The sequence below is a fragment of the Oncorhynchus kisutch genome, linkage group LG2 (assembly GCF_002021735.2).
Source record: "Oncorhynchus kisutch isolate 150728-3 linkage group LG2, Okis_V2, whole genome shotgun sequence".
Lineage (NCBI taxonomy): Eukaryota > Metazoa > Chordata > Actinopteri > Salmoniformes > Salmonidae > Oncorhynchus > Oncorhynchus kisutch.
This window is the reverse complement of record NC_034175.2, coordinates 6161244-6184417: the sequence shown is the minus strand read 5'-3', so window position 1 is coordinate 6184417 and position 23174 is coordinate 6161244. Positions and strand designations below refer to the sequence as shown.

Genomic DNA, 23174 nt, shown 5'->3' with positions numbered 1-23174 from the left:
CCATCATTAAGTTTGCTGATGACACAACAGTGGCAGGCCTGATCACTGACAATGATGAGACAGCCTATAGGGAGGTCAGAGACCTGACCATGTGGTGCAAGGACAACAACCTCTCCCTCAATGTGATCAAGACAAAGGAGATGATTGTGGACTACAGGAAATAGAGGATCGAGCTCGCCCCCATTCTCATCGATGGGGCTGTAGTGGAGCAGGTTGAGAGCTTCAAGTTCCTTGGCGTCCACATCAACAAACTAACATGGTCCAAGCACACCAAGACAGTCGTAAAGAGGGCACGACATAACCCCTAAGTCTCCCCCTAAGGAGACTGAAAAGATTTGGCATGGGTCCTCAGATCCTCAAAAGATTTTACAGCTGCACCATTGAGAGCATCACCGAGGGTAATGCATATGGCCCAGTACATCACTGGGGCCAAGCTTCCTGCTATCCAGGACCTCTATACCAGGCGGTGTCAGATGAAGGCCCCATAGTCATATACTGTTCTCTCTGCTACCACACAGCAAGTAGTACTGGAGCACCAAATCTAGGTCCAAGAAGCTTCTAAACAGCTTCTACTTTGCACCCCCCACGCTGCTACTACTGTTATTATCTATGCATAGCCACTTTAACAACCCTACCTGCATGTACATAATTATCTCAATTACCTCGACACCGGTACCCCCTGTATATATTATACAGCCCTGCTATTGTTATTCACTGCTGCTCTTAATTCTTTTTTCTGACTTTCTTCTTTATTTTTTTTTCTTCTTAAAACTGCATCGTTAAGGGTTAAGGGTTAAGGGCTTCTAAGTAAGCATTTCAGTGTAAGGTCTACACCTGTTGTATTTGGCGCATGTGACTAATAACATTTGATTTGATTTGAGAGAGAGAAATACTATATTTGATGTGAGAGAATGAGGACAATACTGAACAATAACTTCCAGGGGTAAAGACCTTTAATTATTGCAAATGCCAAACAGGCACAATAAAACCACACAGGATTTAGGCTATTAGCAGTTTTATTTTGAGTACAGTAAAATAATGACATGTACAGGTAATTAATGTTGGCGTGTTTGGAACCGTAAACACACAAATATAAGAGGAATTTATCAAAACTATATGAAAAGAACAAGGCAATCATCATGAAATAAATGAGCAACGTGGTGTTTTTGAAGGCATCATCACACACCAATGGTCTGACAGAAGACAAAGGTCACAAGGGTGGAATCATGTGGGCAAATAAAAAAAGGAAAACAACTGAGAATACTAAAGATGATACCGACGACCCAGATAACATGTATATGGAGTCGTATTTGGCCATATGGTTTAGGATGTTAGTTTGGTCATTAGGGTTGTGTTGCTATGCCAGACTGAGGATTGTAATAAGGATGGGTGTTCGGTGCCAAACCAGTCTGAACAGGAGAGAGAGGAATACTAGGGTGGAAATGGCAACTCACAGAAAGAAGAGTTTCACAGAAAAATAACTGAAAATAAGTACTTATCAATGAAATACAGTATGGTAAGATTACAAGCAGAGTAAATATAACTGATATCGAGACATAAAAGAACACTAAGCGGAATAATGGAAACAGTGGTAGTCATTGGAGTATTATGAGAAAGGAAGAGGGACAATATACTGTGTAAAGCACACAAAACATGATTAAAACTTGGCAGTGAATTTAAAGTGTGATGCGTTTGAGTGACGTGTTACCATCACCTTGAACTGTATTGGTTTGATCTACATGCTACTGCTACAGTCAATGACCTACTACACTCTACTGGAAAACAGACTGGCCATTTGATCTGTTGCATGTTTATAATACTTAAAACCCTGATTCAGAGCCAGTTCTATTATGTTATTCAGAGAGCTGCAAATGCCCAAAATACTAAGCATTTGTAAATGCAGGTGTATAGTGCAAAAATCCATGAGTTTACCTTTAGGTGAATTGAATTAATGAGAGTTAATATCTCTATGTTAATCATTAGATATCTTAACTCGCCTGCACACTAGATAAGTATGCGTTCAAGAGCGCTTCATTGAGGATGATAGGATTATACTGTAGGTCCTGGTTGCCCCTAACTACTGATGCAGGATCTGACATTTTCCCTCCATCCCCTTTAAATTAAGATTAGGGATGGGGTAGGGTAATCTGATCCTAGCGGTTAAGAGCAACTTCTGCCTGTAGCGTAGGTTCTGTTCTAAGCCATGTGGTCCTCTTTAAACTACAGCACTCTATTTAACATGAGGAGATCATAGGAATGGAATCTGTGCTGGGCTAACTTTTTTTAATCTTCGATTCTTTTGACAAAGAAATAAATGGTCATTTTGATCGTATTGTACCCTCATTCTGTGCTTGACAAACTGGTGAGAGTAACTGACAGTGATCTGTAGCTATGCATGCCTATAAAGCAACAAACGCACACAACAAAAACAAACGAGAGCGACATTCACATATTTTTGTAGTTTTTTTGCACTCAGTTTTTAGCCCAAGAGGAACTACATTTCCTACAGCACACTGCTCTGCTACATTGTGTCTGGTGGGATATGTAGTTCTCTAGAAAGCACTCTCTAAAGGCAGTTAAGTAACTTGTATGTTTGCAGGCACTCCAAAGTGCTTCATGTGCCACCAGCCCACCTGAGCTCAGCCCTATGGGAGGTGCAGGGGAACATGAATTAGTCCACCTTAAACTTTGTTCAACTCCTCGTGCACTGGGGTCAGGGGGTTACACTAAACTTCTGGGAAAAGTTGCCAGTAGGCACAGATCTAAGATCTAACCATAATCAGTAAGGGGGGATTGCAAGACTGACCCAAGATCAGCATTTAGGGTCAACTTCATCTTACTGTTACTATGTCTGACTGAAATACTTCCACTCTTTTCCTTCCGTACCACTGAAAAGTGAAAGACAAATCAAAGTTAAGGCTGAAACCTTCTCAACATGTTTTCCTATCAGTGGAGAGAGAAGAGGAGAGGAAACCATCTTTGACTGTTGGGACAGCCCATGACGAAGCTATACTTGTGCAAGTCATGCTGGGAATTTAAACAAAAAATGGCTTGATAACACTGGCATTAACACAAGGGGAGAAGGGCAGGAGGAATGGAGTCTCTCAGTGCAGTACATTACCTCTGGACTGAGAGGGGGAATAAGCAGAAAGAGGAGAGAGACATAACGACATCTGCATGCAAACATACTCGCTTTCACTCACTCACTCACTCACTCACTCACTCACTCACTCACTCACTCACTCACTCACTCACTCACTCACTCACTCACTCACTCACTCACTCACTCACTCACTCACTCACTCACTCACTCACTCACTCACTCACTCACTCACTCACTCACTCACAGCGCACAAGTAAAGCCCTGTTGCAAAGACAGAATGGTGGAAGCTGAATGGATCCCGTCTTGGATTTGGTTCAAAGTTTGACTTGAATAACAGATGTGTCCACCAATCACTGCATAGCCTTGGCCCGCTGGGTGTGGCACTTCATGCACAGGATCCTGCCGTCCAATGGGTAGCAGCCGTCTGCGTCCGCCTCTATGGAGAGGGGGCGGGAACAATCCTGCAACCAGGAAGAGAGACTTCAGGATGTGCAGAAGGTCACTGGAAAACAGTTACATCCAAAACACGCAGAGACTCCATTCCAACTGTTAAGATATTTAACCATCTCTTCATAATACATCTTTAGGAGTTCATCTTTACATCTGGCACTTTCTTTACAGTGCCTTGCAAAAGTATTCATCCCCGTGGCGTTTTTCCTATTTTGTTGCATTACAACCTGTAATTTAAATGGATTTTTATTTGGATTTCATGTAATGGACATACACAAAATAGTCCCCAGAAAAATTACTTGTCTCAAAAGCAATTATAAAATAAAAAACTGAAAAGCATTGCATGCATATATATTCACCCCCTTCGCTTATGAAGCCCCTAAATAAGATCTGGTGCAACCAATTACCTTCAGAAGTCACATAATTAGTTAAATAGATTGCACACAGGTGGACTTTAAGTGTCACATGATCAGTCACATGATCGATAGATAGATATACACATACACCTGTTCTGAAAGGCCCCAGAGTGTGCAACACCAGTAAGCAAGGGGCACCACCAAGCAAGCAGCACTATGAAGATCAAGGAGCTCTCCAAAACAAGTCAGGGACAAAGTTGTGGAGAAGTACAGATCAGGGTTGGGTTATAAAAAAATATCAGAAACTTTGAACATCCCACAGAGCACCAGTAAATCCATTATTAAAAAATGGAAAGAATATGGTACTACAACAAACCTGCCAAGAGAGGGCCGCCCACCAAAACTCATGGACCAGGCAAGGAGGGCATTAATCAGAGAGGTAACAAAGAGACCAAAGATAACCCTGAAGGAGCTGCAAAGCTCCACAGCAGAGATTGGAGTATCTGCCCGTAGGACCACTTTATGCAGTACATTCCACAGAGCTGGGCTTTACAGAAGAGTGGCCAGAAAAGCCATTGCTTAAAGTGTTCGTCAAAAAGCATTTGGGAGACTCCCCAAACATATGTAAGAAGGTACTCTGGTCAGATGAGACTAAAATTGAGCTTTTTGGCCATCAAGATAAATGCTATGTCTGGCGCAAACCCAACAACGCTCTTCACCCAGAGAACGCTCTTCACCCAGAGAACGCTCTTCACCCAGAGAACGCTCTTCACCCAGAGAACGCTCTTCACCCAGAGAACGCTCTTCACCCAGAGAACGCTCTTCACCCAGAGAACGCTCTTCACCCAGAGAACGCTCTTCACCCAGAGAACGCTCTTCACCCAGAGAACGCTCTTCACCCAGAGAACGCCATCCCCACAGTGAAGCATGGTGGTGGCAGCATCATGCTGTGGGGATGTTTTACATTGGCAGGGACTAGGAAACTGGTCAGAATTGAAGGAATGATGGATGGTGCTAAATACAGGGAAATTCTTGAGGGAAATCTGTTTCAGTCTTTCAGAGATTTGAGACTGGGACGGAGGTTCACCGTCCAACAGGACAATGATCCTAAGCATACTGCTAAAGCAACACTCCAGATGTTCATGGGGAAACATTTAAATATCTTGGAATGGTCTAGTCAAAGCCCAGAGTTCAATCCAATTGGAAATATGTGATATGACAAAGATTGCTGTACACCAGCAGAACCCATCCAACTTGAAGGAGCTGGGGCAGTTTTGCCTTGAAGAATGGGCAAAAATCCCAGTGGCTAGATGTGCCAAGCTTTTAGAGACATACCCCAAGAGACTTGCAGCTGTAATTCCTGCAAAAGGTGGCTCTACAAAGTATTGACTTTGGGGGGGTGAATAGTTACACACCCAAGTTCTGTTTTTTTGTTGTATTTTTTGCATCTTAAAAGTGGTAGGCATGTTGTGTAAATCTTAATTCCAGGTAAGGCAACAAAATAGGAAAAATGCCTCACAGCGGTAGTACTTTAGATGTAGCAGGTCTGATGTCCTTACCTCACAGCGGTAGTACTTTAGATGTAGCAGGTCTGATGTCCTTACCTCACAGCGGTAGTACTTTAGATGTAGCAGGTCTATTGACCTTACCTCACAGCGGTAGTACTTTAGATGTAGCAGGTCTGATGTCCTTACCTCACAGCGGTAGTACTTTAGATGTAGCAGGTCTGATGTCCTTACCTCACAGCGGTAGTACTTTAGATGTAGCAGGTCTGATGTCCTTACCTCACAGTGGTAGTACTTTAGATGTAGCAGGCCTGTTGTCCTTACCTCACAGCGGTAGTACTTTAGATGTAGCAGGTCTGTTGTCCTTACCTCACAGCAGTAGTACTTTAGATGTAGCAGGTCTGTTGTCCTTACCTCACAGCGGTAGTACTTTAGATGTAGCAGGTCTGTTGACCTTACCTCACAGCAGTAGTACTTTAGATGTAGCAGGTCTGATGTCCTTACCTCACAGCGGTAGTACTTTAGATGTAGCAGGTCTGTTGTCCTTACCTCACAGCGGTAGTACTTTAGATGTAGCAGGTCTGTTGTCCTTACCTCACAGCGGTAGCACTTGAGGTGGAAGTTCTTGTCGAGGGCCACGACTCTGACGGTCTCTTGACTGCCGGCGTCAGGAACTATGGGCTCATTACAGCTCACACACAGGGGAGAGAAACGCCTACAGGCAGGGGGACAGAGAGGACATTAGACTGTACCACACACACACACACACAGGGGAGAGAAACGCCTACAGGCAGGGGGACAGAGAGGACATTGGACTGTACCACACACACACACAGGGGAGAGAAACACCTACAGGCAGGGGGACAGAGAGGACATTGGACTGTACCACACACACACAGGGGAGAGAAACGCCTACAGGCAGGGGGACAGAGAGGACATTGGACTGTACCACACACACACAGAGGGGAGAGAAACGCCTACAGGCAGGGGACAGAGAGGACATTGGACTGTACCACACACACACACACACACACACACACAGGGGAGAGAAACGCCTACAGGCAGGGGGACAGAGAGGACATTGGACTGTACCACACACACACACACACAGGGGAGAAAAAACGCCTACAGGCAGGGGACAGAGAGGACATTGGACTGTACCACACACAGAGGGGAGAGAAACACCTACAGGCAGGGGACAGAGAGGACATTGGACTGTACCACACACACAGGGGAGAGAAACGCCTACAGGTAGGGGGACAGAGAGGACATTGGACTGTACCACACACACACACACACACACAGAGGGGAGAGAAACGCCTACAGGCAGGGGGACAGAGAGGACATTGGACTGTACCACACACACACACAGGGGAGAGAAACGCCTACAGGCAGGGGGACAGAGAGGACATTGGACTGTACCACACACACACACAGGGGAGAGAAACGCCTACAGGCAGGGGGACAGAGAGGACATTGGACTGTACCACACACACACACAGGGGAGAGAAATGCCTACAGGCAGGGGGACAGAGAGGACATTGGACTGTACCACACACACACACACACACAGGGGAGAGAAACGCCTACAGGCAGGGGGACAGAGAGGACATTGGACTGTACCACACACACACACAGGGGAGAGAAACGCCTACAGGCAGGGGGACAGAGAGGACATTGGACTGTACCACACACACAGAGGACAATACCTGAGAGAGAGAGAGAGAGAGAACGACAAGGAGATGAGAGGCCGTACCTGTGGTAGTCTGGGACACAGTATGGGTTGTTGTTGTCGTCTGTGATGAAGGGCGCCCCCTCCAGGCTGCAGGCGCAGGTGCAGCAGCGGAAACAATGGGCATGGAAACACTGGCCCACCGCCTTCAACACACGGTCTGTAATACGCTCCCCACACCGAGAACACACCGCCAGAGAACTCTGTAGAGACACACAGACAGGAGGGTGGGAGAGAGATCAAACACGTTACATGTCTTTGTGTGTGAGAGAGTGAATTAATTACTGTAAGCTTTTTGTGCATGTAATTACTGTGCGTGTGTGTGTACTCACAGTGTAGCAGTCGTCACACTGTGGCGTCCCGTCCTTGTCGTAGAACTGCATGCCCTGCAGGGGGCGATGGCAGCTCATACAGCAGAAACAGTCAGAGTGGAAGAGTTTGTTCATGGCTCTCACTGCAGGCTGGGAACGAGACAGAGCCTCACCACACTTACCACATACCTCTGAAAGAGAGAGATGAGGAGAGAAAGTGGAGAGAGGGAGTGGAGAGGGAGAGATGAGTAGAGGGAGAGAGAGAGAGAGAGAGAGAGAGAGAGAGAGAGAGAGATGAGGAGAGAGGGAGATGAGGAGAGAGAGATAGAAAGGGAGAGAGGACAAAGAGAGAGGACGAAGAGAGAGGGGATAATAGTTGGTTGACGCTGACAGAGGCAGAGCCCAGTCAATCCTATTCCACACAGTCATTAAGTCATTACCACAGACATACTGGTCTAGCACCAATGAGAGAGAGGAGGGAGGAGGCTCCTTACTGCCCAATTACCCTGATCAATCATTTTGATGAAAGGCCAATCAGCACCTCAGCCCAGCAGCACCCCAGCCCATCAGCACCCCAGCCCAGTCGACTAGAACTACAGCCCAGTCGACTAGAACTACAGCCCAGTCGACTAGAACCACAGCCCAGTCGACTAGAACTACAGCCCAGTCGACTAGAACCACAGCCCAGTCGACTAGAACCACAGCCCAGTCGACTAGAACCAATAGCATACTGAGAGTGTTGTCAGGCAGGAACTGGACAAGATAATGACGCTCTGATAATAGAGTTCGTTCTGACACGATGGGTATGGTAGTATGAAACAATGAACTAGTGTAGGTGCTGAACGGAGCGTGTGTGTGTACCTGTAGGTGCTGAGGTGATGAACGGAGGGTGTGTATGTACCTGTAGATGCTGAACGGAGGGTGTGTGTGTGTAGCTGTTGGTGCTGAGGTGATGAACGGAGGGTGTGTGTGTACCTGTTGGTGCTGAACGGAGGGTGTGTGTGTGTGTGTGTAACTGTAGGTGCTGAACGGAGGGTGTGTGTGTGTGTAACTGTAGGTGCTGAACGGAGGGTGTGTGTGTGTACCTGTAGGTGCTGAGGTGCTGAACGGAGGGTGTGTGTGTGTGTACCTGTAGGTGCTGAACGGAGGGCGTGTGTGTGTACCTGTTGGTGCCGAGGTGATGAACGGAGGGTGTGTGTGTGTGTAACTGTAGGTGCTGAACGGAGGGTGTGTGTGTGTACCTGTAGGTGCTGAACGGAGGGTGTGTGTGTGTGTACCTGTAGGTGCTGAAGTGATGAACGGAGGGTGTGTGTGTGTACCTGTAGGTGCTGAACGGAGGGCGTGTGTGTGTACCTGTTGGTGCTGAGGTGATGAACGGAGGGTGTGTGTGTGTGTACCTGTAGGTGCTGAAGTGATGAACGGAGGGTGTGTGTGTGTGTACCTGTAGGTGCTGAACGGAGGGCGTGTGTGTGTACCTGTTGGTGCTGAGGTGATGAACGGAGGGTGTGTGTGTGTACCTGTAGGTGCTGAGGTGATGAACGGAGGGTGTGTGTGTACCTGTAGGTGCTGATGTGATGAACGGAGGGTGTGTGTGTGTACCTGTAGGTGCTGAGGTGATGAACGGAGGGTGTGTGTGTGTACCTGTAGGTGCTGAGGTGATGAACGGAGGGTGTGTGTGTGTACCTGTAGGTGCTGAGGTGATGAACGGAGGGTGTGTGTACCTGTTGGTGCTGAGGTGATGAACGGAGGGTGTGTGTGTACCTGTTGGTGCTGAGGTGATGAACGGAGGGTGTGTGTGTACCTGTAGGTGCTGAACGGAGGGTGTGTGTGTACCTGTAGGTGCTGATGTGATGAACGGAGGGTGTGTGTGTACCTGTAGGTGCTGAGGTGATGAACGGAGGGTGTGTGTGTGTACCTGTTGGTGCTGAGGTGATGAACGGAGGGTGTGTGTACCTGTTGGTGCTGAGGTGATGAACGGAGGGTGTGTGTGTACCTGTTGGTGCTGAGGTGCTGAACGGAGGGTGTGTGTACCTGTTGGTGCTGAGGTGATGACGGGAGCGTGTGTGTCCATGTCTTTGATGAATGCATTGGTCATTCTCTCCAGCTCCTCCACCTCCCTCATGGAGAGAGGAACACCTCCACCTGGGACAGAGACAGGCCCAGGAGGAGAGGGCTGGGGGACAGAGACAGGCCCAGGAGGAGAGGGCTGGGGGACAGAGACAGGCCCAGGAGGAGAGGGCTGGGGGACAGAACACACATTTAACAGGGGAGTACTAAACACACACACACTCACCCCAAAGGGTCTCCTAACATACCTTTGATGAAGGGGGAGATTTCATTGGCTGGCTGAAAGAAGAAGGTGGTGATGTCATCGCTTTGGGCTGAGGAGGCGGCACGGGAGCAAGAGGGGGCAGGCTCACAGTCATCTGAGAGTCAATGGAAGAGGGTTTTGAGTGATTGAAGGCTGGGGGAGCCACTTTGTTGGCTGGTGGGGCGGGAGGAACGGCAGGAGGAGCGGCAGGAGGAGGAGGGAAGGAGCTGGCTGCAGGGGAAGGTTTAGGAGCAACACCAAATGGAGCCGGGGCGTGGTTCTGGTTCTTCAGCCCCACAGGAGACACGGACGTCCCCGTTTTCATGCCCCCAAAAGCCTTAGGAGCCACGACTGGGGCTTTAGCAAATGGCTGTGGGGCAGGAGCAGGAACTGGGGCGGATATAGGGTTATTGGCTTGTCTGTGTGTCGTCCGGAGTTTGAGCTCCTCGGCCCAGGGAGCGGGAGGGGGCTTGTCTCCCATCTCTGGAGGGGGGAGGAAGGAGAGGTTGGGCTTGGGAGCAGTGGGGGGAGGACCTGCAGGCTTGGGGGCAGGAGGAGGAGGAGCTGAGTACTGACTGGGCAACTGGGGAGACAAGATCAGACAAGAAAACATTACAGGCTGTATGTACTGAAGAGTTGAAGAGAACTATGAGACAACAAACAACTACAAGCTGTTGTATGGAACTCAAACCTACTTTTACACTAAAAGCATTAGGAACTGAGTGCCCCTTCAGCTATTTTGGAAGTTTTCCAGGTGAAAATACAATGTTCTAAACAGTACTATTTGAAACATTCTAAACAATCCATCCTCCTTAACAAGTTGTGTTTTTAGGAACGGCGAAAACGGATATTAGTATCATTCAAGTACAGAATTCAAACATTTTAAAAGGTTCCAGGTAGTGATTTTCTATCGTATCAAATTTTCAACTTCCACAAAGCACAAACTCTGAGTCATACAGAGGAACTTGAGCTCATCAGTAGTAATCTATCTCTGACATTCTTATCAAGAGCTTGTGCCAACATTTCTCTGTTCTGATCCAGTTCCTCCCAGGAGGATAAAAACACTCTCCATTTATGGCTGTTTCCCCAGACCGCTGGCTTGGCCCCACACACACAGGCCTGATCACAATGGAGTATGCATTGTGTACCACGTCTCTCTCTCTCTCGGTCTTGCTTGGTCCCTCTTTCTATTTGCATCGCCATCTTTCTTTATATACATCATTCAGTGTGAGTTTCTCTGCATCACTCACTTCCTGCTTTTGTACATCACTCTCTCATTGTCTGTCTGTGTACAGTAACGAACAGCTTACTCATCCTAGAGCCATCAGCCTGAACAGACACAAAACAGCCTGGCATCTGGCCAAACGGTTTATCCTAACCTGCTCTCTCCCCTCTTTCTCTCTACCTTGGAAGCCCCTTTATTCAAACTTCTGAGTCAACGTCTCCTCTTTTTCCTCCCTACTCCTCCATTCATTCCCCCCCTCCCTACTCCTCCATTCATCCCCCATTCATTCCCCCTCCTCCCCCTCCTCCATTCATTCCCCCTCCTCCCTTCATTCCCCCTCCTCCCTACTCCTCCATTCATTCCCCCTCCTCCCTACTCCTCCATTCATTCCCCCTCCTCCCTACTCCTCCATTCATTCCCCCTCCTCCATTCATTCCCCCTCCATTCACCCCCCCCTCCTCCCTACTCCTCCATTCATCCCCCCCCCCTCCTCCCTACTCCTCCATTCATCCCCCCCTCCTCCCTACTCCTCCATTCATCCCCCCCTCCTCCCTACTCCTCCATTCATCCCCCCTCCTCCCTACTCCGCCATTCATCCCCCCTCCTCCATTCATTCCCCCTCCTCCCTTCATTCCCCATTCATTCCCCCTCCTCCCTTCATTCCCCCCCCTCCTCCATTCATTCCCCCTCCTCCCTACATTCCCCCTCCTCCCTACATTCCCCCTACTCCCTACATTCCCCCTACTCCTCCATTCATCCCCCCCTCCTCCCTACTCCTCCATTCATCCCCCCCTCCTCCCTACTCCTCCATTCATCCCCCCTCCTCCCCCCTCCTCCATTCATCCCCCCTCCTCCCCCCTCCTCCATTCATCCCCCCTCCTCCATTTATTCCCCCTCCTCCCTCCTCCTCCATTTATTCCCCCTCCCATCCATTTATTCCCCCTCCTTCTCCATTTATTCCCCCTCCTCCCTCCTCCTCCATTTATTCCCCCTCCTCCCTCCATTTATTCCCCCTCCTCCCTCCATTTATTCCCCCTCCTCCCTCCATTTATTCCCCCTCCTCCCTCCATTTATTCCCCCTCCTCCCTCCATTTATTCCCCCTCCTCCCTCCATTTATTCCCCCTCCTCCCTCCATTTATTCCCCCTCCTCCCTCCTCCTCCATTTATTCCCCCTCCTCCTCCATTTATTCCCCCTCCTCCTCCATTTATTCCCCCTCCTCCTCCATTTATTCCCCCTCCTCCCTACTCCTCCATTTATTCCCCCTCCTCCCTACTCCTCCATTTATTCCCCTCCACATCGCATCTTTATTTCCCTCCATCTTCTCAGTCCCAAGTCTTTCCTACTCTCTCTGTATCATACTATGTCTTCTGCAGTCTTTTGTTACTGTCAGTTTCCCTGTTGGTTTACTGACGTTGTGTGCTTCTATGAAGCTCTACAGTATACGAAGCTCTACAGTACACGACGCTCTACAGTACACGACGCTCTACAGTACACGACGCTCTACAGTACACGACGCTCTACAGTACACGACGCTCTACAGTACACGACGCTCTACAGTATACGACGCTCTACAGTATATGGCGCTCTACAGTATATGAAGCTCTACAGTATATGAAGCTCTACAGTATATGAAATACTTTCCCTCCTCCCCCTTGTCCTTCTCTGTACCTTGGGGTTGAAGGGTCCTCTGGTCTCCATCTCAGACAGCAGGTCAGTCAGAGAATCCAGCTGTTTGTCAAAACTAGTCTGCTTTGCCAGACGCTGTGTGGGAGGGGGGGAGAAAGAGAGCGAGAGAGATGGTTGATCAACAGGCTGAATCTTGACTTGAAAAATGTAGCGAACTCCAACTGCCACCTAAATCATACACTTGTGTCAATGGGGAATGTGCACAGAAGTGTACTGATAGAACAGAATGTAACTGATTTTCATGGATCAGAACTTAAGCACTCACATCAGGTTAGGCAATAGACTTCCACATCTGTTTACTGGGGACATCCACCATGGTAGTAGATGTGTGGATGAGAGTTCTGGCTGTCATCCAACACAACTACACCAATACAATGTGCTTTGGGACCTTATGGAAAGTTCTATATTTAAGCAATAAGGCACGAGGGGGTGTGGTATATTGCCAATATACCAACGCTAAGGGCTGTTCTTCTTATGCACGACGTAACGCGGAATGCCTGGACAGACCTTAGCCATGGTATATTGGCCATATATCACAAACCCCCGAGGTGCCTTATTGCTATTATAAACTGGTAACCAACGTAATTAGAGCAGTAAAAATACCCGTGTTATACGATCTCATATACCACAGCTGTTAGCCAATCAGCATTCAGGGCTCAAACCACCCAGTTTATAATACAGAAAGCATTCCATTCTTATGATTATTAACCCTGACTCACCTGAAAGTTCTCCCCAGCACTGGGGACACTGCTGGGACCAGAGACTGGGAGAGGGGGAGGGGGTGGTGGAGGAGGGGGAGACGGGGAACGGGGGAGACAGGCATTCTCTTCAAGCGGGGCGGGGGGGAGGGGCAGGTCATCCACCGCGGGAGGGGGAGGGAAGGCGGGGGGAGGAGCATCAGAAGCTGGGGGTGTGGTTGCACAGTTGAGGGGAGGGGCTGGCAGCTCATCGTCCAACGGAGGAGGAGGGGGCGGGAAGTCTAATAGAAACGGGGAGGGTTGATTGGTTAAATCAAAGGCATGGCAATCCAATGGTTTCTAAACGTTCTATAATTAATTCAAAACCTGTCATCTATTCACTGCACCCACCCAGACACTCATTCAAAACCTGTCATCTATTCACTGCACCCACCCAGACACTCATTCAAAACCTGTCATCTATTCACTGCACCCACCCAGACACTCATTCAAGGCCTGTCATCTATTCACTGCACCCACCCAGACACTCATTCAAGGCCTGTCATCTATTCACTGCACCCACCCAGACACTCATTCAAAACCTGTCATCTATTCACTGCACCCACCCAGACACTCATTCAAGGGAACTCGATGACAATACAGTTTCTCCACACAGAGACAGTGAAATGATACTGTCAAGAAAATAGACTTGAAGGGATAAGTAGGTGGGAAAGTAGAAAAACAGCGTAATTGCCAGAATCTCGCAGTATCCCTTTAAATGCAGTAATTAGAGTGTGTGAGAAACAGGAAAGGTGAGTTTCATTGACGGGATAAAGGCAATGTTGCAGTCTACCAATCTGTTGGGTTGCCAACACCAGGCTCACAGTCTTGGATCCAACATCCTTGTTTTATCAGAAACAAAGATAAATACTTGTAACTAAATAATAACATGCTTGATGCTTCTGTTGCGAGATAAGTTTGGTCCTAAAACAACCCCTAGCCACTTCCCCTAACCTCTACCACCATATTTTTACCCCTATCCAGTTACTTCACATCTGCACTGTGAAGGGAAAGAGATTAAGTGAAGGAGTTAGGGGTCACATTGAACCAGACAACTAGATGCATGGGATAAATGTTTACAAAATGACAAACGAAAACGGCCAATCACCTTCGCAGAGCGATGGTGGGGGTGGAGGCATCACTCCAACTCGACCAATGACAGCTGTGCCGACACCGCGTGTTGAGACCAGGCTGGGGGGAGGAGAGGGACCTGCGGGAGGAGTTGAGCCCGGGGGAGGCCACGGGTCGGACTGGCTTTTGGGGCGCGGCGGGTTGACCGAGGCAAACTTCTTTGGCTGGTTGTAGAAGGAGGGGGTGGTGACTTTGAGGTTGATGGAGGAAGTCACCATGAAGGGTTTACTGCTGCTGGAGTCAGCCATGTTGTCTTTTTACTGTCTGAGGAGAGAAGAGGACAGCTGTTGTTTATGACCATATTGGTTTATTACGACGGTTTAGAAGAGGACAAACACAATCCATCCAAATCAACGCAAACTCAAATGAGCAGTAGGGAGGCTGCCAACTGTTAAAGAGATGGCTGTGTTACAGAGGAGGTCTAGCAAACCTGGAGGCCAGTTGTAGAAAGGATAGCAGAGAAGATAAAATAAACCTTGGATATAGAAATGAACCATTGAGCATTAGCTTATCTGAGGTGAGCACACAGAGCTTTTGAAACAGTAGGGGAATATTTCTCCTTGGTGAATTAGTGGGGACACATCAACAAAGGATCTAACAACCCTGTAGCCTAACTACAGGAGAGAACATCCAAAGAATGCATGCACAGAAACACACACACACACAAACACACACACACACACACACACCTCTGATAGATCTTGACTGCTTTACACAGTACCTCACCCCAGATTGTAAATACACACTAGCCACTCCTTAGGCTCAGTAAGGAGAGGTATACCGTAACCATAGCAGCACTTACAGCTTCTTCAAGGTCAACTCTCAGTATGAAACCGTTCACTGTAATAGAAACAGTTGAGAACTACAGCATGGTTTACTATAGGGCTGACCGGGTCGGACCTGAGACGGGTAAAACCACCATAACATGTTCATGTGAGCTACATCAAGGAGAGCGTCATTCAACGGGTTAGCTCAAATATTTACCTCATGTGTTTGTGGTTAAAAATGCTGACGTTACCACAGCGGCTCTATCTCAGATTCCCCAAACGCCTGTGGCCCTGTAGGTGACCCCTGGTTAAACAGAGACGTGGGCCCTGTAGGTGACCCCTGGTTAAACAGAGACGTGGGCCCTCTCTCTCAGTACCTGTCTTAACGTTGCTAGACGCTAGGCTATTATAGTGCCCTACAGAGTATACAGTGCATTCGGATTCCCTTTTTCAACATTTTGTTAAGTTACAGCCTTATTCTAAAATGTATTAAATAATTCCCCTCCCCCTCATCAATCCACACAATACCCCATAATTACAGAGGAAAACTGTTTTTTTTGCAAATGTATATATATATATTTTTTTAAGACATACCTTATGTAAATAAGCATTCACACCGTTTACTATGAGACTCCAAATTGAGCTCAGATGTATCCTGTTTCCATTGATCATACTTAAGATGTTTCTACAACTTGATTGCAGTCCACCTGTGGTAAATTCAATTGATTGGATATGATTTGGAAAGGCACACACCTGTCTATATAAGGGCCCACAGCTGACAGTGCATGTCAGAGCAAAATCCAAGCCATAAGGTCGAAGGAATTGTCCATAGAGCTCCGAGACAGGATTGAGTCGAGGCACAGATCAGGGGAAGGGTACCAAAACATTTCTGCAGCATTGAAGGTCCCCAAGAACAGAGTGGCCTCCATCACTCTTAAATGGAAGAAGTTTGGAATCACCAAGACTCTTCCTAGAGCTGGCCGCCCAGCCAAACTGAGCAATTGGGGGAGAAGGGCCTCGGTCAGGGAGGGAGAACCATCAGAAGGACAAACATCTCTGCAGCACTCCACCAATCAGGCCTTTATGGTAGAGTAGCCAGATCTGCAGAGAAGTAGCCAGATCTGCAGAGAAGTAGCCAGATCTGCAGAGAAGAATGGGAGAAACTCCCCAAATACAGGTGTGCCAAGCGTGTAGCGTCATACCCAAGAAGACTTGAGACTGTAATTGCTGATAAAGGTGCTTCAACAAAGTACTGACTAAAGGGTCTGAATGCTTATGTAAAATGTGATATCAGATTTTTATTTCAAATAAATTAGCAAACATTTCAAAAAATCTGTTTTAGCTTCGTCATTATGGGATATTGTGTGTAGATTGATGGGGTAAAAAACAATTAAATAAATTTTAGAATAAGGCTGTAATTTAACAAAATGTGGAAAAAGTCAGTGTCTGAATACTTTTAGAATGCACTGTATATAACGACATTGACGGGTCCTAGTCAGTGTCTGAATACTTTTAGAATGCACTGTATATAACGGCATTGACGGGTCCTAGTCAGTGTCTGAATACTTTTAGAATGCACTGTATATAACGGCATTGACGGGTCCTAGTCAGTGTCTGAATACTTTTAGAATGCACTGTATATAACGGCATTGACGGGTCCTAGTCAGTGTCTGAATACTTTTAGAATGCACTGTATATAACGGCATTGACGGGTCCTAGTCAGTGTCTGAATACTTTTAGAATGCACTGTATATAACGACATTGATGGGTCCTAGTCAGTGTCTCACCGTTGGATCATTAACAAGCCTAATGGCTTATGTCTAGAAACATGCTTTTGTCCATCATGTGAAATGTTTTTGTTAGAGCAACAACATATTTAAGAACCATTGCCATAGTGATAATATAAATGGGTTTCCTCAGGCCTTGTTTGTTTTGGAAGGAAAAGCAATGCCCCAGAACTAGCCTAGTACCTGCTCCGATGTGGGCTTGTGATGCGGGTGACTGATTTCTTTCTCTATGATCAGAATCAGCCCTTAGACGGGGAATGATTTACCACCCAGGCTTGACTATGTTACGCCATGTCAGTTTCATGAGAAACTTTACGTAACTTCCTTCCCAGGGTTACCAGATTTCTGTGAAATATGACCTATAATTAATTATATGAGTGAAAGTTATTTAATTTGTATTAAGTAGGTTAAAAAGCAGCTTTTCTGTGTTGGAATGGTGTGGGTGTACCCCAGCGACAGAATGGTGTGGGTGTACCCCAGCGACAGAATGGTGTGGGTGTACCCCAGCGACAGAATGGTGTGGGTGTACCCCAGCGACAGAATGGTGTGGGTGGTGTATACTGTTCATTAAACATATTAAGGCAAGTAGACGGCCGACTCTCAAGCTCAGCCAATCAGCCAACATGACATCATGTTCTAGGAGTAAATAGCAGGCACCTTTTTAAAGGGTCTGTGTGATACAAGTTGGTTGGTAGGTTTTTTAAAGTGTTTTTTCGCCAATTCATGCTTTGGTCGCAAATACGAGTACAGGACGAGTTAACAGAATATGAACTTTAAAAAGTGAGATTTTAACTTGACAGTTACCTTGAGACACGTTTTTCTGTTTGAAATTGAGGTTTCCACATTGCATGTAGCTATGACTTGGGGGCCTTGACACAAGTTCTGACAAGATAAAGACATCAACCGTGGGTGAAAGTATTCCTGAAATGCTGACTCAGGCCTCAACACAGTATGAAGGAAAAAACAGCGTAAGTAAACTAACTTTGTTTGTTAGGATCCTCTGGAAAACACAGCGGTTTCAACATTTCACTCATAACTTCATACTTTAACAGTTAAAATGTTGACAGGAAGCCAAAGAGAGATCTCATATTTGCACTCACAAGCCCCTTCAAAGTGAGCAACAAAAAGCCACACACTGTTAAAACTTTTCTATTTTCAAAATGGATTTACTGTTAAATAATGCAGAGAAGAGCAGGATGAAATATTAAAGGCAAATGACCAAAGGGGACATCAACCAATCTGGTTGCCCGCCCTAGCACAGCTTGCTACAGCCTGTAGGCTAGCTAGCTGTCTTATATTTCCAAGACCACACAAAGCAGTCTTGGAAACTGGCTGTAAAAGTCCAACCTAGTAAGAGTCCAACGCTCCACTGACAAAGCATTGGCTCCTCTCTGTGATGAGAGAGCCTGCATCAAGCAGAGCAGACCTCCCCTGTAATATCCTCAGTCAGACAGAAACCTGCTCTCCTTGGCCAATAGAACCCTGTTGAAACCTCTGCTAATGAGGGCCAGTGCATTGGATACCAGCAGACTGTTCAGTTGTGAGGGAAATATTACGAGGCTTTGATCTAAAGGCTTTCTATCTTTCTAGAGAGCCAGCGCTATACACTAAGTGGAGGCAGAGAACTAGGCTTATTGGTTCTAGTGCTCATTTAAAAGTGTCTCATTATATTAGCCTACTGTAGAAAAGCCCTGGGGATAATGCATGAGACGGTCACGGGACTGAGACATGCTAGGAGCAAACGTTCCTCATGGTGCCCCCTGGAAATAGACCACCCGATTTGAGGAATTCAAAAAACAAAATACCGCTGTAAACGTCATCCTACATAAGTCAAGTGATTTTTTATGATGTATTATTTAATTCACTACTCAGCCAACTGTAAAGGCATTGACAAAAAAACATTCCCCACAGATTCCATGTGGCTGTAGACCTGGCTAATGGTTTTATATGGTGAGGTCAGCTACAGGCTCCTCCCAGACAGTCCCCTAAGCCTAATTAAAGTAAACCATTGTGAAATTGGATCCAGAGATGATGAGACCATGGTGAGAACGTTTGGCACTTCAGTTGAATGACATCATCAACACCATGGTCTGCTTTTTCCTTTCCCTCCATCTCCAATCTGCTCCCCCTTTCACTCCCTAAATCACTCCTACCTCAACACCCCCCCCCCCCTCCTCTCAAAAGCTCCCTCCTATCATTTCAGTTGGATGACATCACCACGGCCTGTATTTCATCATCTTAACTAGTTTTACAGCTTGGCTGTGAGGTGACATCATGTGTGCAGAGAGAGCGCTAAACTCATGCAAACCGTCTACTGTAAATAATAGCTCTTAGCTTATCGAGTACGTTATGATTTCCACATGGTCGGTTGGTCATCGGTTTACAAAGGAGGATTAGAAGACAATTCATTTGGTAGAGGAGATGATATTTGAGATGGTATCAAGGCCCAGACATCGATTGAAGCATCTTTCTGTGTTGGATGTGGATGGATGGGACTATAACACTAAAAACTTACCGTACACTGTTGTTTTACCACTGGCTGCTGGTCTGTAAGTGTTCACCTGAGAGAAACAACACCAACAATAGATACTGTGCCAGACCAATAAGAACACTAGTGACAAGCCAACACGCTGCTTGGGGGCGATCGCTTTGGAGTCCAGATGAGGAGTATAAAACAGGCAGAAGCACTTGATTCTGAAAGCCACTCTTGAACTAGGGCTGAGAATTGCCAGGGACGTCATGATACAATATTATCACAATAATTAGGTGGCGATACTATATGTATTACGATTCTATATGTATCACGATGCGATACTGTGATTTTATTGCGACTCAATGTGCCAAACATGCTGCTCACCATACATCTAATGCAGGAGGATAAGAGAGATTCATGAGAAAACAAGGTTTGATCAGTCATGGAAATAAAAGTGCTGAAAACAAATTGGCTCCTTATTTAAAAAGATTGAGTACAAGCTATGAAGGAAAAATTATTATTTGATAAAATTGCGATATTGTCAAAACGATACATTGTCAAAAATAATATCCCGATATATAACTGTATCAAACCCCCCACACACACACAATATTGGACCCTTAACACCTAACGTTACCATGAACCTAGCCCTAAATCAACAACAAAAATACTTCCCTACTAGCTCATCAGCTCTGACGCCAGTGTTGTCCTCTCTAGCATGGCCATCTAGTGACTACCCTACAGTTGCTAAAGCTCCATCGTTGTCGTGGTGAGTTGATGCCTATTCGGCAGCTAGGTTAATTGATCATGCTACTTTGTATGCGTTGTTTGTTGGCAACCTTGGACTTTACAACGTTTTTGGAACAGATTCCTGTAGGAATGTTACACAAATGTTAATCACCCATTTCACTGTCAGTCTACAGCTGCTGTTTATGAAGCATGTGATGAATAACATTTGATTTGGCCAGTGACACTTTGCTTCTTGAAAGTCCAATATCTTGAACACTTGACTGCTGACATGCAAAACAGTTGGACTAATGAAAACAGTGGACTAATGGGGGGAATACCAAAAAGAGTTTGAGGTGATTTCCCCTTTAATTGCACTTTTGTCTATGGGGCTGGAAAACTACCACAGCACTCAGTTTTAAATCTATATTCTCTCTTTACATTTTAGTCAGTGGGTTTGCGTGAGAACAACCATCTTGTGAAACAATGGAATCCCATTTTGGATTAAATAACAGCTGGTAGGAACTTGATGGATAACCATGAATCACCGTGTTGCATTAGCGCCCCACCCACCTTTTAGCATGCCTATGATTAGCTATGGTAGGTCTGCTAAGCTCGAGACAGCTAAGAACACATAATATACAAAATATCCGACGGTCATCAATGAATCATCCATGTAGTCATAGCTAGGTAAAGTCTATCTAACCCTGATTCAAGAGAATTGCAGTGTGTGTCAATCCGTATTGATAGCCCTGGTCTAGCATTCACCTGCATACAACCCAGTGTTGAAATAACTTCAAAACGGCAAATGTATATAATAGCTACATATAAAAGCGCAATCTGTCTAGACATGCTGGCTAGTTAGTTTGTGCACTCACCTATATTTTTGCTGGCTAGCAACCTCCCTACAGTTGGTAGCTAGCCAGAGGTTGTAGAGGGCTAACGTTACTTCCTCGCCTCTCTACTTCGATGACACGGTTTATCGTCCTCAACCGGCCCCTTTCTATTTATTCTTCAACGGCAGGTCTCTCTGTACCCTAAATGGATGTTGCCATCACCCTTTCCCTGTCTATGTTCAAATGAATGTCTGGCTAATCAGCCAGCTAACTATTCCTCCTAAACTGTACTTCCGGTTACAGCCTCTGAATTTTTCTTTGTCGTGAGCGAGCGGGAATCTATCAAAAGCTGTAAAGGTGTAAATGCGACCCTTGCACAAGGACTGCTCAGTGGACTAAAAAGCGGAACACCCGCCCCGGTAGATGAGTAATAATCGTACCAGGCACTTAGCTATTGTTCTTTCATACATCTTCTTAACTGTTGAAACTCTGCAATGCACCAAAACTATATATCACATAATCTGATTATAGCATTGCTTAGACCGAAATGATAAGGCTACAAAATATTTAATAACTCATAATCAGTGTAACATCTGTTCTTACCTATGTGTGCAGTTGGGAGAGCAAACTATTACCCTCCCCTACAGTATCTCTCTTCCTTCTCCTTTTCCCTAGCTGTAGATCCAAACTGACACAGAAAGAAAGTGTGTTTGTTAACTTTCCTCTACCCCCTCTCTCTCAGTTCCCCTACAGCTGTTAGATCCCCCCTCTCTTTCTCTCCTCCCTACCTCTCTCTCTCCTCTCTCTCTCTCTCTCTCTCCTCCCCCTCTCCATGGAAAAGGAATGACACCATCCTTCCAAACAAGTTCTTTCTCGTTGGACTTTCTCTCAGGATGTGTATATTACTATGTAAACACCACCTTTCTCTTTCTCATCCTGTATGTTCATAAACTGCTGTAAGGCAGTAGCCCCTGTCTGTCCTCTCTGTTTCTCCCTGTCTCACTCTCTCTCTGCATTCCTGCAACATTCTTCACTCTATGACATCAACGCTGCCTGCCTTTCCTTGTAAGGTCAGAGAGAGAGGGAACGAGGGAGGGAGGAGAGAGATAATGGAGGTAGAGGCTTGATTAGGTACAGACACTAAAATGGTTGGGGGACACAAGGGAAAGAGAAAGGCCACATCACATCGTGCTGTTGCACTCGCTGAAAGCCCTGTTCCTGTCCTGGTGTAAAAGGTATTTCCATGCAGTTTGGTTCAGGTATCACATACATGCATAACCATTATTTCCTTGAAATATAAAGTAATACATTGCTGTGACTCTGTTACTCAGTTTGATTGAGTGAAAAAAAGGACATGGTACCTCATAGACCCTAACTGTTCCTACTGACATGAGGATGTGAGCTTAACCCTAACCTACAGTAATATCACAACCACGGAGAATGACCCCTCCCATCCTGCACATCTGCTACCTCTGATACAGCTTCCCTATCACACACACACACATTATGTTTTCTATCCTCGTGGGGACCTAAAATTCATTTTAATTCAAAATCATATTTTCCCTAACCATAAACCTTAACCCACAACCCTAAACCTAACCACTTACCCAAACCCTAAACCTAACAACTAACCACTTACCCAAACCTAACTCCTAAACGTAACCACTAACCCCTTACCCAAACCTAACTCCTAAACCTAACCACTAACCCCTTACCCAAACCTAACTCCTAAACCTAACCACTAACCCCTTACCCAAACCTAACTCCTAAACCTAACCACTAACCCCTTACCCAAACCTAACTCCTAACCACTAACCCCTTACCCAAACTCTAAACCTAACTCCTAAACCTAACCACTAACCCCTTACCCAAACCTAACTCCTAAACCTAACCACTAACCACTAACCCCTTACCCAAACCTAACTCCTAAACCTAACCACTAACCCCTTACCCAAACCTAACTCCTAACCACTAACCCCTTACCCAAACTCTAAACCTAACTCCTAAACCTAACCACTAACCCCTTACCCAAACCT

General features: G+C 46.3%; 1 protein-coding gene across 4 annotated transcripts; it reads right to left on the bottom strand.

The window, feature by feature from the left end:
* Positions 1-935: 935 nt before the first annotated feature.
* On the bottom strand, positions 936-21941 carry LOC109906044 (zyxin). 4 transcript variants are annotated; one of them, XM_031786044.1, is made up of 10 exons: positions 21742-21941; positions 14527-14813; positions 13401-13660; positions 12664-12756; positions 9773-10351; positions 9489-9696; positions 7479-7648; positions 7171-7349; positions 6009-6129; positions 936-3564 (listed from the first exon to the last, which is right to left on the bottom strand). In XM_031786044.1, the coding sequence occupies exons 2-10, from the start codon at positions 14795-14797 to the stop codon at positions 3454-3456; spliced, it is 1992 nt and encodes a 663-aa protein (XP_031641904.1). In that variant the 5' UTR covers positions 14798-14813; positions 21742-21941; the 3' UTR covers positions 936-3453. The 4 variants fall into 4 exon arrangements, with proteins under 4 accessions (XP_031641904.1, XP_031641907.1, XP_031641897.1 ...); XM_031786047.1 differs by lacking the exon at positions 21742-21941 and adding an exon at positions 21181-21673 and having other exon boundaries at positions 9489-9663; XM_031786037.1 differs by lacking the exon at positions 21742-21941 and adding an exon at positions 21181-21672.
* Between the last annotated feature and the right edge of the window lie 1233 nt (positions 21942-23174).